At 38.8% G+C, this 16,680-nt stretch overlaps 1 protein-coding gene across 11 annotated transcripts in view; it reads right to left on the reverse strand.

The window, feature by feature from the left end:
• LOC124416081 (afadin) overlaps positions 1 to 16,680 on the reverse strand; it is a 90,183-nt gene that overhangs the window by 17,388 nt on the left and 56,115 nt on the right. The window contains exon 1 of one of the 11 annotated variants that reach the window (XM_046896937.1): positions 9,198 to 9,292. The exons of the other annotated variants lie outside the window; for them this stretch is intronic. Within the exon in view, the coding sequence (XP_046752893.1) occupies positions 9,198 to 9,255 (58 nt within the window). The 5' untranslated portion in view covers positions 9,256 to 9,292. Of the gene's footprint in view, positions 1 to 9,197; positions 9,293 to 16,680 lie in introns of those variants that run through there. 11 annotated transcript variants of the gene reach the window in all.

Here is a 16,680-nt window from a genome sequence, read left to right on the forward strand (position 1 = left end):
ACGAGTAACCGTGTTCCCCATACAGTAGAGAATCATCTATACACTTACAAACTCCGCGAGGTTTTACACTCGTATTTTTTATTCCCAATTTTATTCTTTCCGGTCAGACATTTGGCTTCTGACGGTAAACTTAACGATAATGAATAAAGGAAGGGATTATATAGTTGGTCCCGGTATTTAATTCACAAAAACTTACAGTGATTGATCTAAACAGTCGTACAGTGTAGATCGAATTGCTGCACATTATGTTAAACGAGAAAGGAAATATGCGGGACATAGAGCTTAAAGGAATTAAACCAGTTATATATCATGCTTTGTTATATAGTTTAGACGTTTTTTCTTTCTCTGTGGTTTGTTCGTTAATTGATAACGACAATTTCGTCAATAACGGTAGGTACAGTAAACATGATGATTATACCGCCCCTTTTTCTTCGGACGTTCTTTTTCATTCATTCTTAAAACAGTCTTAGGCCGCCCTGTGACGGTTGCTCGGGCAAAAACCTGACTAGCGTGTCGTTAATAGCGAATGTATTTGCGTAGATCTAGAACCGGGGATGATCGCTATCGTGTAGGATTAAAACTGTGCTGATTCGTAGTTTGGAAGCCGCCGTATTCGCTGTGTATAAGTACAGTGATTAAACTTAATGGTGAACAACTTTGTAAAATTTTAACAAACCGCACGTTTTTTAAGCCCCCCCCCCCCACGCAAACAATAAACGTAAGGAAGAAAATAGAGCTCCAATGAGAAGAAGGAAAGTCAGTGATTACCTTTCAAAGCCATGATATATCGATGTATATATATATATTATGGATCAGGAACAAACAAGAGACGTTCAGGTATCGTTTAACAATTTTCCGATGGCTGAACAAATATAATAAAGAAGGTTGACGGGGGGCATAAATCGCGGCGCCGGATAGGAATACGGAGAAAGAGAATGATAAACCCACGGAGTTATACACAGACGTACAGAGAAAAGTCAAGATAGGCTCTTATAAACAGATTAACCACATTCATCATGTCCGCAGTCGTGTCCCGGTACCTTTGACTGTAAATTTCACGCACAGTAGAAACAAACTCGAGACTAGTTATGGCTGTGTTTTCTTTCCCTTGAAACAAAAAGCAGAAGAAATAAAGTTTGAGATGGGGGTTAGGGTTGGGCTCTGGATAATTTTATCGCGTGTCTTTGCAGTGGATCCGAAGCGATATGCCGTAGTTGTTCACGCATCTTCATGTTGACTTATAGGTTAACTAGCTATTATACATGTATAAACATGAATGACACTTTACCACAACAACCGATCTTCGGTTTCCAGCCCATTATCACGTTCGCAAAATATTATCACGTATATTGTGGAATTTTGTCGGTTCAGGATAAGAACCGAGAAGAGACACTGCACGAAAACACTGACCGTGAAGCTTAAAACTGTAGACTGGGCGGAGGAGACGAACGGCAGACGTGAAAGCTCTAAAAATAAAGTCATAGAAGCAAGGAGACCACTGTTTACAACGCTCTGCGTGTTCCATGACCCGTGTGTGTTACTCTTTACGCTTCTCAGGCACGCACGTTACGCCAGATGTCTTTACACGTTCAAATTCGTGAGACCGTAGACACGACGGTTTCCATAAATTGCTAAATTGCACAATAATTTTTTTGCTGGTATAGGGATTTTGGGCTTTTTCTCTCCAAGGCAGACTTTGTCATTTCCTTGGGTCGTTCTTATTCCGAGTTTTGTTTCGTGGAATCGAGGAGGGATTTATACATGTGTGTAAACACAGCCGATGTGTTGGATTACAGGGCACCGATTCTGCTCTGTCGTTCCATTTTGAAAATATTGAATCACTGTCGAATATTGAAGTTCTCTACCATTCGTTGATTGCCAAAAATAGAGTGAAAGTTGTAAGAGAATTAGAAAATTGAAACAGAAACGAGGAGAACGACAAGGAGAAATTAAATCAATAAATTTACTCGTACGCGAAGGGTTATTTACTCAAATTTACTGCATACAATGCCGGGACGGTCTCTTGAGGAAGGTTTAAAACCTTGACAGTGAGAAATATCCAATTTTCGAGATTGGTTTAATTTTTCAACGACTGAAAAAACTGCTTTTTTACCCGGTTTCAGCGAAGGAAGATAGTCAATAACTTTACATTAAAGTATAAAAAGATGTTCGACACAAGCCTTCATTAGGCAAAAATATGATGGGCGATTATTTGATGGAAAAAAGGAATTAAACTATATGCCCATTAGGGAACGCTTTGAGGTCGTCAGGAAAATTGTAAATTATTGCAACCACGGAGTATAAAAATCCCCATTCGAGAATGGATACAATCTACAAGTATGGATTATTTGCTATCAGTTAATGACGAAAATACGATGGACAACGCGCGTGGCATTGATGATAACCGCGGGTACAACAATTGTTATCTCTTGATCGGACAGGCAAAAGTGGAGTGAAATTTGCCAAAACTAGGTTACGCCAGGCGTAAAATAGACGCAGTGTGCCAATGAGAGTGTGTACCAAGCTAATCAACGATCTCTCGCGGTTTATGTCCCTACATACACCCGCCTTGAAATAACGTCGTTTTCAAATGTATACATTTTTTATACAGACTCAACGAATATAAATTACGAATGAGGATAAATCCCTTGCTCCGAAAGAATTCGCAATCGCAGTGACAGCGAAGGTCGGAAATAAATTCAACTTCGTATGATATAAAAGACGATGTCGAATCTCGAGAAAGATAGTGGAAAAATTCTTACATTTAATCTCCCACCTTAGCGGTGTAAGAATTACTCGGAATAAAAATTGTTCATCGTTTCTGTTCAGTCAAGTTCTGGTAAGCGGGTTTTATTGTTGGCTTTAAAAATAAACAGCTGAAGGCTGAAATTCGTAAAAATGTAAAACACCAATTTATATTCTTCGTTATCTTGTACTCTGCTGATGGTTTTAGGTTGATGTTTAACCAAGAATTGAATCATCGACATCAAAATCTGCAATAACAAAATTTATACGCTGTTTAAATTTTACCGCCAATTACTGTGGCAATTCAGTGATACAACAAATTGGAAATTTAACAGTAATCCGCGCCGGCCTTTGGCCAGCATCGACCTTTTGTGCTGAACACCCTTTGACCAGTGAACCGCAACTATACCACATATATGTGGGTGGATTTCACTATGACGAACTGTGGGAGCTGATTTTGGCACACTGCTATGACGTATAACCTACGTAAATATCTATATGTATGTCTCGATCGTTGAAATGTCAGCGGAACCAACCCAATATCAAAATGTGAGAGATACATTCACTCGTGAGTCTATGAACACACACGAATCTGGACGAATGAATAGGCGCGTTCTACGGGCTTAGCCGGAAACCATGTAAAACCAACAAATCGCATCAAAGTGTCCTAATTCGTCGGGTATACCAGAAATGCGTACTCTGCAGCACAGCCTGCGAATCCAACCTCGCCGGGTTGAGGATATATCTTGAGGAATGAAAGGTCACACATCTTGAAAGAATTTTGCACGCTTCTAATAAAATACTAGACAATTAGAAAGCGAATAACTAGCATTATTCTGAGCATCGTTCAAACGCGCGCCTTTTTGTGACGTCAGAAAGGTCGTAACCAATGCGAGACTCCCGCTGCGCCAAGACAAAGGTACAATAAAGAGAGAAAAAGGTACGGAAGAGACAACGATTGTGTGGAAGTTTTCCATGACTATTCGTAACAGTAGAGTAAGAAACTTCTGACCTTTGAAAGTAGTGCAGAATCGAGCGAAAATATGAATATAGAATAGAAATAATTAGGACGGTTCCGTAAATTTGGGGATATTTTCGCGAATTATTGTTTATATTGATCTCTAAGCAATCACGGTATAAAACATTACGGCGTTAAGGCACCGAAAACCAAGGCATGAGTCCATCATGCGGTTAATAAATTAGGGAGTGCTGAGAATTGATTCGTTCCCGTCCAGGATATAAATCTAAGAGATTTTTCACGAACACGAAATTACGTTTGGGCGATCGAAAAATACGGATGACTGAGCCTATTCAATATCGTAGAGTGTTATACAATCTTGTATGGGCAGGGATCAAAACTTGGAAGGGTCAATATTGCGAATGGCTGATAAAACGAATTTTCAAACATGTGAAAATAAAATAACGAAAGATGAATTGCCCGACATCTTGATTTTTGAAAGTGTCGCCGATTAGAAGGACTACTAACCAGTGACTCAAGATTTCGAACAATTCATCTTTAGTTAATTTATCTTCCCATTTTTGAAATTTCGCTATACCGCCCATTCGCAATATTGACCCTCCCAAGTTTTGACCCCCATCACCTTGTAAACCGCGAGTGCTTTACTAGCTGCGTAAATAGGGGAGACGGGTCCTATTATATTTGTCGCAAGTACTAGTTGTCACAAGGTCCATATCTTCGTCGGTAGATATCGGAACGAGCGGTGCTATAAATCGAAGTTTTAGTTCAGCGTTTGCAATAAATGAATGTTGATAACTAGAATATCGCATCATATGCAGCCTCGCAGTGATTGAAAAACAGAAATTGGACCTGGTAAGTAATTATTTGCCATATTCTAAATAGGTTTTCCTCATTTTCTTGGCAGCATTGCAATATTTCGCAATAAGATAATCGCAAAGATAATCGATATATATGTTCTTGATATTTGAATAGCGGGTCAGCAAGATATAGACATTTTAAAACAAAATCGTGAGTTGGGGCAAGTTGTCACATATGACAATAATTTTGCGATAGGTTGGCCCATTTCGACGTTTCCGTGGTTTCCTGAGTCCGGGTTAAATTTTTCGGGATTTTTGGAGTCTGAGGAGAATTTTGCATGGTTTTAGGAGTTGATGTCAACTAGGTCGTGGTTTTCAGGAAAAAGTACAATGAAAAGAAGAATTATTGTTTAAAAATATAGATTGAAACCCCGAGTACCTTACATCAAAACAAAAACAAGAAAACAAGGTGCCAGAAAAAAAAAAAATTATTTATCATTTTTTATCAATTTTTGTCATTTAAAATACTTGGGACAACTTGATTCGCCTCCAGGGTAAATTGTCACACACCTCTGTTATATTTTTTTGGAAATTCGAAAAACCCTATTCGGACTTGCTATGTAACAATGACGAATTTCCCTTAGCTGCGCAAAGGATGCATCTACAGTACTCCATATGTGAATGAGATCAAATTTTATTCGGCAAAATTCTAAAAATCAGAGAGTAGAAAATGTGACAATTGGAACCCGCCTCCCTTACTCAGTGCTGGCATGAAAATGACATACTACACGATCAGATATCGCCATACATTTGATACATTGTGCATGGCATTACGTAATTGAAATTCTCCGTTGCGCGCGTGAACGTGACCTTAGGAAAAATTCCCGGGACTGCAGGCTACGGTCGTGATATCGGTAGGATGAAGCTTAGGCTTGGAAAATAATGAGCATTGTTTTTTTTCTTAACATGCAAACGACATTACAGCCAAGTTATTGTGATTAAAGCGAATTTGAGTATCAGACGATAAATTCATGGAAGAACGACTACAAGGTAGCGTCAAATTCGTACTTACAAGGTACGTTGATTACTTATAATTCAACGAACCAGAGGTTAACCTGGTTTGTTCGAAATTTAAACGCTACTTTCTGCCCGTTATATATGGTATATAAAAGCATAGAATTCCTTTGGACGTTGAATAATGAGGTATAGCACAAAACAAAAGTTATAATATGACTGATAAAAGAAAGGGTATTATACGCGAATAGGTTGAACATGGAGTTGCAGGAAATTTCATGGGATTGTGAGCAACGATGCCACCGCGAGTCACGCCATCTTGAAATTACACCTTTCATAACGGATGGAAATAACGTAGCCAGTATTGTGTATAGGAATCGCACCTCGGACTCGTCTTTCCACGTTGAATTTCATACCTTAAATGTCGGAAGCGTATATTGGATAAAGTACAGGTCAATTAAAGTGAGATGCGTGTCGAATCAATCAAAACTACTGCCAATGCATGAATGGTACGATTCTACTATCCTCAAAGTCTGCATGAACTGAAAATGCACAAGGATGCAAATCGCAGAGTAGCTCTTGTAATTGGATTAGGTGCTGATTACGCAGCGTATTAAAGTCCCCAGTGTTCGCGTACAGAGAGGTTGTTTTCAATTCCACAGCCCATGACGGCTCGTTGTTAACGCGAGCTTTGCACAGGTCCCATGTAATCTCTTGGCGGTTTTTATTTTATTACTTTTCACTTTTACATCTACGTTCATGTAATTTATTGATGTGCACTTGGCTAATTAAGACCGTTTCCAGCGTATAATTAGACCTTGTACACCTACTCCAGGATTAGCACGAGGTAATAAGCCAAAGAAAAACACAGCTATTTTCTTTCTAACGAGCCTAATGTTCCTAGTGATTTCATGAAACTTTCGGGCTATCCAAACAAAAGCCGAAACTGATGCCGTGGCGTGTCTGGCGAAACGTATTTCTGTATCATTGAACTGCGAAAGTTGTGCGGCAGTTCTAGTTTCTGTGGTTTCATTGAAATTTATTAGGCCAATATCACCGGACACCGTTCTCCATCTCATACTCATTTTTCTCTTCAATTCTCCCTTTTGGATTTCATCACATACTCCATTATACTCCAGAGGCCAGATATAGGTATCAAATGATTTAGACTAAGGCGAACACACGCCTAGTCACTGGAGACGTAGAAGGTCGTCGCAAGTTCAGTATTGGGCGGTGATTAGAGGTCCGGTTTCAGACCAAACTCGTCCAACTTGAACAAGGCACAGTAAAGAAGGCAGGTATCATAGCTGCACGGAGAAATCTTCGCCGATGACGTGTTTGCTTTTTCTACTCCTCTTCTTGATTTCTACGTGAAAAGAAGCAGAGCTACAACAACACAAGCAGCACGCCACTCTCAAGATTGAACAGTGTAGTCAGCCTGCTGGTTCCGCAACAGTGGTATCACACCTAATTGCACCTATGTCATGGTGCAATTACTTAATCGTACAATTAGATAAAGTTGAAGGAGTCAATTTAACGCGGGCAGAGCCATCACCACCACCACCGACGACTACGACCCGTCCTCCAGGAGGTCAGCGCCTCTCCGGAGTCATTGCACTTACAGACTTCACTGCAGAAGAGCACCATTGGCGCTATTCCGCACGCGATTCAAGCCGCAGATCGAGCTGTGTTCAAGATAACTGCATACTAGTTGGTATAGACACTGCGTTATATGCAATTCAATCGCGAGCTTATGTAGTTACTGATAATAGTACAGGAAATTAATCATACAAGACTTGCTGCCTGAGAAAAGTTGTATACAATCGGGGTACAAGACTCTGTGAAAAATGATTCGTTATCCAGAACTCCTGCGTTGGCTTCTTTGAATGATGCGAAGAAAGTGAGACACTGCATTTCCTAAAATTATCATCGCACCTTCTCATACGTACATCTCGACGTGAAGGTACCGCGGACCTTAAATAAACGCATAAAAGCACAGATGAAGGAAAGAAGAAGAAGAAGAAGATGAAGATGAAAAATAAGAAGCAGACGCGATGCACAGAAAGGAAAAGGCCTTTTTGACTAGAACGTGAGGAAGAGAAAGGAGGGGGTGAGGAAGCGGTAGCGGAGAGGTAAAGGTAAGCCAGTTGGCGTACACACGTGCTAGTACCGGAATGCAGTGTTGCCAGGTTTCTCACCATAGTGCAACATATAGCAGACAGTGTAGAAACCCGAGTTGAAAAGGTTCGGTTCTGGACTTCGCTTACACGCCAGAAACGACCCAAGGATAGCAATAAGAAGCGAAACCATTGGCGCTTTCCGCTAAGAAAGTTTTTTTTCACGTCGAGTGTATCGCTGACAATGAGTACGAATGGCGAGGCATAAAGGATGACAAGTATTGGTGAAAAGAGGAGACGATCCTAAGTCTCCGTTGGGCTCATAAGTCCAACTAGTCTATAACAACTTATCCAATTTATACAGTAGAATTAGCGCTGAAAGGTCTGATATTTGAAGATGAATAATTTGTAACAATCCTCCAAAAATCACTTATCCACGCTTGCCGTGGTGTTTGTATAAGAATGCGGAGCAACGTTGAACCAAGAGACAGTATACCTACACCTACCGGTTCCTATAAAATTTCAAATTGCCCCACGGGAACCACTTTTACTGTAATGCAGCCCGCGGCTATAAGAGAGTCGGCGCCCCACGAAACCTGACTTTTATTTTAGCTGATTATAACTTCAAAAGACCGGCCCACATACTGACTGCGTTATGAGAAAACGACATCCCTGGAGAGACTGGCTGTTGCTTTAAGAACCGAAAAACTCTTATCAGGTGTAAAAGCCCCCTTAGATCCGTTACACGTCAGGTATACCAGGTGGTGCGAAAGACACAACCAACTAGCAATAATGCACCAAGTTCAAGAGGAGAGATCAGGTTCTTCGTTGATATATTCGATATAACGAAGAAGAATGCAACTGAGTGTTCACCGAAAATGATCAAAAATAATTATCATACCTTACATGCAAGTGTCGGAGGGTAGCTGCAGGTTTTACCGAGGGTGAAATTAGGATCGTTAATTGTGAATGTTCATCAATTCTTCATGAGCTGTCGCCCTTGTGCCGTCAACGTTTCTAAATATAAATGATAGATGCCAGCGCAAGATAATATTCAATTCAGGATATACTTCATATTAAACTCTCTATACGGTCAGATGATTTTATCGAACTTGCAAGAAAACTGTGCTATTCGAGCATAGACCATTCTTTCACGTGACTAGATGTACGCACTAGTCGTAGATACTTCGGGCATCGGATTTGGTTAGGTGTAAGTGACCAGCTCATGCACAATCGATAGCTAAATTACCCGAGTTTTTTTCTCAGCGAGCAAAGTTTCAATCGAGATAATAACGACTGGTTGAAAAAGTCCAGGGAAAGAAACTTTTTTCCTCCTGATTAAACCACGGGAATCAACGGTTGATAAAACGGTCAAGGGACAACCAATTTCCATTCCCAGTTTTTATTTATCTATTTGTTTCTTTTTTCAAAACTTCTAGACATGTGGTGTAATTTTGTGTGATTGTGAAGTTTTTTGCCACGAAAAAATGAGGAGCGATAATTTTTAACCATTGTGGAGCAGGGGATTGATTTGGGAAGACTTACCAAGCATTATTTCCACTTTACCGCTGCGTCGTGGTTTGAAGGACCACAATCCGATCATTTTGAAGACCGCGGTGTTGATCGATTGACTTGACGATTATTAATATTTTGTTATCAGGATTAAATTTACATAACAAGTTTGACCATGGTTCGGTAGTTGTGAGAAAATTCGATAATTATGTACTTATTCAAGTATAGAAATGGTGATTAGTCAGTGGTGACAAATACAAACTACGATCAGGTCAACAACAACACAACGTATGTACCTATGTGTATATAATTAATGAAAAAACATGCTATATGTAAATCAACGTATGTTAACGAAACGGAATAAGTAACGAGTAACGATAAATCAACCGAGCGATAACGTATACGGTTTTCAATTTAAAAACGGTGTCGTTTCCGTTTTGAAATTCAATGTTCATACAAGTCGCAATATATCCTACGGCAGGGCGGAACACGCGAACCTCGTCGGTGATTTATATAATTCCGACAAACAAATACCGTATCATACCGTCTGGGTGAATACCGAGGACACCTGTAATATAGGGGCGTGCAATAGGGCGCTAGTTGAAATTACCCTCGAGGTGGAATAAATATAAATGTTTAGGTAGGAGAAGAAAAAAGAATTTTTTGTACATGCAAAAGTCAGCACGGCACGTTTGATTGTTCCGGATAAATCTAATTTCAAATACTGGTTAGGTTTATAATAAACGAGCAGGTATCCCCTGAATATTGATTCACTATTGTTATTGCAGGTGAATTTCATTCAATCACGATAAATACAATTTTTAACGTCTTTAGCTAATTTTTATACACCATCAGAACCGTAGAAACTTTCATTACATCCGCGCTTCGAAACCTGCATTGAAACCAATAGAATTAACAATAACGCACAGTCTTTGTTTAGGTTTGAATTATTTCTTCACTAATTGAGATTATAAATGGAAAAAAAACTTTTTGAAGCACTGTAATTATACCCGATTAAAATATGTTCACATATTTTACGTTTTGGTTTATATTAAATCCGGCCGCAAATGAACAGTTTTTACTTTCGTATTTGTCAAAAAATTGGATAGCATATATGAAAAGAAGTAGAGTTGATATGCAACGTAATGTTGTGCCCGAGTACCGCGCACCACTGCGACTGTACACTATTCTTCTGGTATAACGTGTAGAAACTACCCCTATAAGGCACATGTGAGGTCGACGGCGCATGCGCGTGATAATTGTTTCGTTCGTGAAGCGGTATGAATAAATACGAAACGAGTTATAGGTCCTAATACGATAACTTAGAAGCGAGCAACGATTGTTTTGACGATTAATCAAAATGACGCGGATATAAAAGCTTTTGCCTCGATTTTATATTATAGTTTTATAATGCGTATCGACATCTCTTTGCTACACATAGGATGCTCACCTGTCTCGGTGGGATTTTATCACGTGGAGAATGAATAGATAGCGTGCAACTGTCGACGATGCAGTGATAATCTGTATTTCCCGACACATTAATAAATTATCGGAGGATTGTAGATAAGGAAAATCGATAGAGGATAATGCATGTTAGGTTGAAATCACAGTCGAGGTGTCGAGGCGAGCAACCTTTGCGAATGGTGCAGCAGGTTATCCGCGGAACATCTGTGCACCTGCAGCAAGTACTGCATCCGGTTGCAGCCTTGCAGGGTATAAAAGGACGATATATAATCCATATTCGCAGGATTTAGTGGTCCATTAAATTTTCTATACCTACAATCTATGAATAAAGATACGAGGGTAATAACTTGGAATCGTAAACCTCGACGATGCATGACGAGGCACTCTGACGGAATTGAGATTTCAAAAAGTGCAAGGCGGTATAGAACACCAGAATTCTACAGGGGGGAATTTATTTTAATGCAAGCCGTATTCTCCCAACGAAGTGCAGGGTGATCATTATAAAACTTACTTCTATTCGACGTCATTTGATGAAGAGAATGAGATCAGGATTAAGCATGATTTATCTTGATCCTAGGAGTAAGCTTAGTTTTTCGAAATTGGCACAAGTTATTTATTTTATCGGCATTTTTATATATTATTTAAAAAAGCAATACTTAGATGAAAATTCGATTGATTTTTTGTTGATATCGAAAGTTTATCAAAAAAATACTACAAAGCTTAACGAGAAAAGAAAAATTCTTTTTGATACTCTGATTTGTTCCATGAATATTAGCGTTTGAGAACGAAGAATTTACGAGTAAAATCATGATTATATTCGAGACCATCCTCTTCCTTAGAATACTACAATAACTTAAAAACTAGAAGCAATCTAATATAATCATAATTTTATTAGTAAATTCTATGTACTTAAACACGAAAATTGACGGAGAAAATCAAGGTAACCAAAAAAAAAAGTTATGTAATTTTCAACTTTGAAAAGCCTGTTTGACATTTCTGGTGAGTAATCCAATAATTCAAGGTTCATCCCCGTAGTCAGGGTTACAATCAACCAATTGCATATGCCATTGGCTGATACCCGAACCCAGCGCCATATTTCATCCTGGATGGAAACCACGAAACAGGCGTCAACTATACGATCGAGTAAAGGTGTGTGCGGTTTGCACCCGTTCGATCCAGCTGCTAGGTATCCATATACATAGATCGTATACGTATACATATATATACACATAATGTACACATGTTATACACCTATGCCATAGATTGCGCAGATGACCGATCAAACTAAGAGCCTTATCTGCGGTAATATCTTCAGGTTTGGGTTTAATTGGTTTCCACTTACGTTCGTCTTATTTTTACTTTTTTTACCCAGAGAGAAAGGTTGGATTCAAAATGTGAAAATAGAAAGACAAATTTCTGCCGTTTTCAAACAGGTTACCAATTTTATACCTCAAAATTGTTTAGTTAGTCGAAGATTAAGCGATTTCTGGTATAAACTCTCTCCGGGAAGGGGGGAGAGAGAGAGACTTATTAATATTCCTGTATCTGACAAGTAATTTTCTTGCTCTTGACGGGGCGTTAGCACCTTTCCCGGCTGTTTATGAACGACGAATTTCTGCACTTCGTAAACTTTCCCCATATTTCATTCGAAATGATAAGATCGTATGAATTGTATCGTATATAGGATCGAACCAAATTCGTCCTGTGCAAAGGCACAATTGCGGGAAACTATTGGAGTGGTCACGGTTTCATAAGAGCTGATTGTGATTTTGCGCGGATTAAGCTGCTATCGTAGAATGCAAAATAAATACTAGTGCTGAAAGTGCAGCTTTGCAAACCGGTGTACCGGTACTGTCTTCGCTTGATAACGCTGTGAGAATTCGAATTAAAAAAAACAACCATAACAATCAATATGCATGAACACCTCCTGTCTTTCTGTCAAAAAAAAAAAAAAAACTCGAGACAAAGTCTAGCCAACTTTACTGAAGCGAGCTTTTTATTCGAATTCACGCAGAGAAAGACGCGTGCATATTTCTATGTGGTAATGTCTTATATGTGTGTAAATTTATATCTGTGTAAGTTTGGTTCAATCGTGGAACGCAATGAATAGGTACAGTTCTACCAACGGCGTCGACGGTGACCCTCACAGTTTCTTGCTCGCGTTTGGTAAAGGCACAAAGAACTCCTTTCAGTCTATCAAACTCTGGTTTAAGCTTCGTTGGAAGTGAGTTTGTACGGTTCATACGTAGCAGCGTTGCAGCGTGTAAATGTGTTCATAAAAGCGGCCGACAGACTTCACCTCGGGAACGAAATATGCCAGAAACGTCAAAGCTCAAAACGAAACTTGAATCATATTGTTAGGCCAACAAATTTCAGCTTTCATTTTCAGTGTATTTCCATTTCAAGCAATACTCCCCGTCTATAATATTAAATTGATTTGAAAAAATAGACGTTTTACACTGAAACTGGAATTCTGCGATGAAAATGCACAAAGAAAGCTTTATAATTGTCAAACTCGAACGGATGAATCACCGTAGTTTACATCAACCTTTGTAATTCTGCAGTAGCTTCATCAAAACGTACCGAGTTCTCCAAGACATACAAAAAATCTGTCTCTTTTATCGTTTCCGAAAAGTCAAGAATGAACCTTGCCGTTGTCTATGTTGGCATACGGTCGGGCATAGAACATTAAAAATTTCTGTATCGTTCTATAAACCGTCCAAGCTTCACTACCGCGCCACAGATGAAATCTGTACTCACGTCTGTACGGGGAATATAAGATAAGCGAGTCAGAAGAGGAAAAAAGGGAACAAAAGATGATAGAAAAGGAGAAAAAATCAACAAGTTGAGTCGGTGAAACCGTCTCGAACGAAGTTCTTGATTCAACGCTTCGCTGTGACCAGTAGCAATGGTGTGGTTGGTTGGTATCCAATCTCCATAGCAGCCGCATTTTGCGAGGAAGGGTGAAGGTTGGAGATGCATACGAAGCGAATATCGACATGTATTCTCGACTAACAAACCCGAAGTATCGAATCGCGGAACAGGAAGTAGAGGGAGAGTGGAAAACATCCCTGGATGTCTGTCGATCTCTTTCCCAATTTCACTGGTCAGGTTAGGATCATCGAGGTTTATTTAGGGTTCGAACGTTTATTGGTTTGTACGATCCTTAATAATAAAAGTCTTAATAATGGTAGGTAGGTACTTAATAATGATTTAAACATAGTTACGAGGAGAGACAATATCGGAAATTCGGAGATTGAATTTTTTATATCCCCTGAAGTCTAAGTAGCCATGCGAGTAAAAATTCAAGACCTAAGTTGGTGGTTTCACTGAAACAAGTCTCTCTGCGTCTGTGAAATCCACACCATTGATATACCTCTAGATCATAAGACAGAACACTTGTAACGGATTGTACGTATATATTTGTCCAGAGCTTGGCTCATTTCATAAAGCCGTTATAGATTCAATTACGGGTTCTTGGTATAAAGATATTCCGTTTCAATCCGTTAACGTCTGCACGTGGCGTGGCAGCCACGTTAGTAATTTACTAATTTGTTACCCACTATGTATTAAATGTCGTGCATTTACGTAGATGTGCGCGATTCCTTGGGTGTTATGAAATACCCAAATATCGGGAATACGCGGTCATGCACAGGTTCCCGGTTAATTTGCGGAAGCGAAACACAGAGGCACGTCTGAGAAATTCCCCTTCTCAATTTCGATCTCGAATCAAATTGCACAACCTTCCAAACCAGCTTCTCATGTTCGTTGAACCTTTGAGGTTACGTCAAACGCACCCCTATACCTAAGAAACACAGCCAATATCATCAACCTGTCGCCTTGCGCAGAAATTAATCAGCAATCGTGACTGGTAACTGAATGGCTGTTATGATTATGTATCATTATTTAGTGTGCTGAAGAAATTTTTACGCCCCCCCCCCCCCGCCGTCCACTAAATCAATTTCAAATAATTCAATAAGAATGACCTAATTTTCACAGATTTTTATTACAATTCTAACCTCTCCCACCAACAGAGTCGATTTGACCATTTAAAATACACGTGTTTCGGACACATTTTAAGTGTTTAATATTTTATTGTAAGAGTAATGATGTTTAAAAAAATCTGTAACTGCGAGGTTTTAGTGGGCAGTAGTGCTACTGTCTGAGAAAAAATTCACATCGTCGTACCAGGCAATCTAGACGAACTGCAATTCCTCTAAATAAAAAAAGGTCGGATTTATAGGATGTGCAATTCGTCTAGATTGCCTGGTACAATGATGTGAATTTTTTCTCATGGTATAAGCACTAATGCCCTTAAAAACCTCGTGATTACAAATTTTTTTAACATCATTACTCTTATAATAAAATATATATTGAGAACGTGGACGAAACATGTGTATTTTAAATGGGGAAATCCACTCTGTTGGCCGGAGGTGTTAGAGTTGTGATGAAAATATGAAACAAAGTGAGTTTAAGTGAGGTAATTGTTTTTGAATTATTTCAAGTAGATTTGCGGCGCGGAGGGGAGAAGGAGGGGGATTCTTCAATAGCCCAAATTAGGACCACCCTAATATATACGTATGTGTATAGTATTTGTGATTTGTTGACAGACTTTTGCTGCCATGAAATTAAACGGGCCATCTGCAGTTTTTCTTATTATTTTTATTATATTATATAAAATATTCTTATAGTTTTTCTTAGAATAAGTAATTTATGAGTAAACTTTATGGAATTTTATAAAATCAACTGCAAAGAAACTTGTACTTTATCTGCAAAATTCAAACGATTCGAATTATAGTAAAAAAATTTACGGTAATCAAGTTTTTTGAATAAAATATTTATTCAGCCCTGATCATAACCTGACTTGAATGAAAACAGCGTAGACTTTGTTTTATGAGTGAAGTAATGGATTTGCTGGAAAATTGGGTTCTTGGCCAAACTAGCATCGCCTTAATTGCGGATTAGAGGTATAACGCGTAAACACCGGCTGCCTGCATAGTTGATGGGGTTGTGATTAGTCTATCGAGGTCAGCCAGGTCACTCGGTTATGTGCAAGGGGGTTCTGTATGCCGACTGGTCATGTACTGTATTCGTACGAAATCGATATCTCGACGTTGAACGACCAGAATAATACGTTCAGAGTTACGTGCAAATACACATGGGGACGCGGTACGGGCATTGGACTATCTTAGAACAGAGCTAATACTTTCTCTCTCTCTGTTTTCGTTGAAACAAGGTCTAATCGTGATCTTTTTTATCAACTGAAAATCTTCACGATTTGTTAGATCTTTAGCTGAAGTGTAAGAAGTTGGTGCTTCGTACACCATGCGACTTCTGCTAATTTAAATATCGTGCAAAGATGTAAATTGATTCCAGTTTTTTGTGGAATTTTACAAAATAATCGTTGAGTGTAGGTACAGTTTTACATTTGAATTGATTTCACTTCGATATCAATAATAGCGCATTTCTTTTCGTAAACCCTGGAAGGTCGGCGTCAATCCATCGTTTTGAATATAAGGTACAAAACGTCCTAATTTTGGTGATTTCTGGTTTCTGATTGCTCGGACATAAAAATATCGTCGTCATTTTTAAAGATCATTTAATAATTTATACGATTATATCCACATGATCCATAATAATTCAGGTCGGATTTTTCTTTTTTTTTTAGGTAAAAACTAAGTCTTAGACTTATTTCCAACAGAAAAACACAAATACTGGTGATCTGAGAAAAATAATACACACAGAGGTGATATATTTGAGAACGTTTAAAGAATATTTGTGTCCCATTCAACTTTCTTTTTATACAACTGGTCGTGAGATTTAGAACTCTTGGGGTGAATATTCGGGGACATGTGCTGCAGCCTAAACCTACGATATTGAACTGACATGCTATTTTCGTAACATCAAACGTTTCTTTTCACTTGTCTTTATTTTCACAATAATGTATGGTGTTTGAATTACCATTGAAACCCCCAAGCGTAGCCGTTTTTAAATATATTCTGTAAAATAAAGTGGAAATAACAAATCTGAACACAGTAAATTAACTGCAGTA

This window comes from Diprion similis, chromosome 2, assembly GCF_021155765.1.
Source record: "Diprion similis isolate iyDipSimi1 chromosome 2, iyDipSimi1.1, whole genome shotgun sequence".
Classification (NCBI taxonomy): Eukaryota; Metazoa; Arthropoda; class Insecta; order Hymenoptera; family Diprionidae; genus Diprion; species Diprion similis.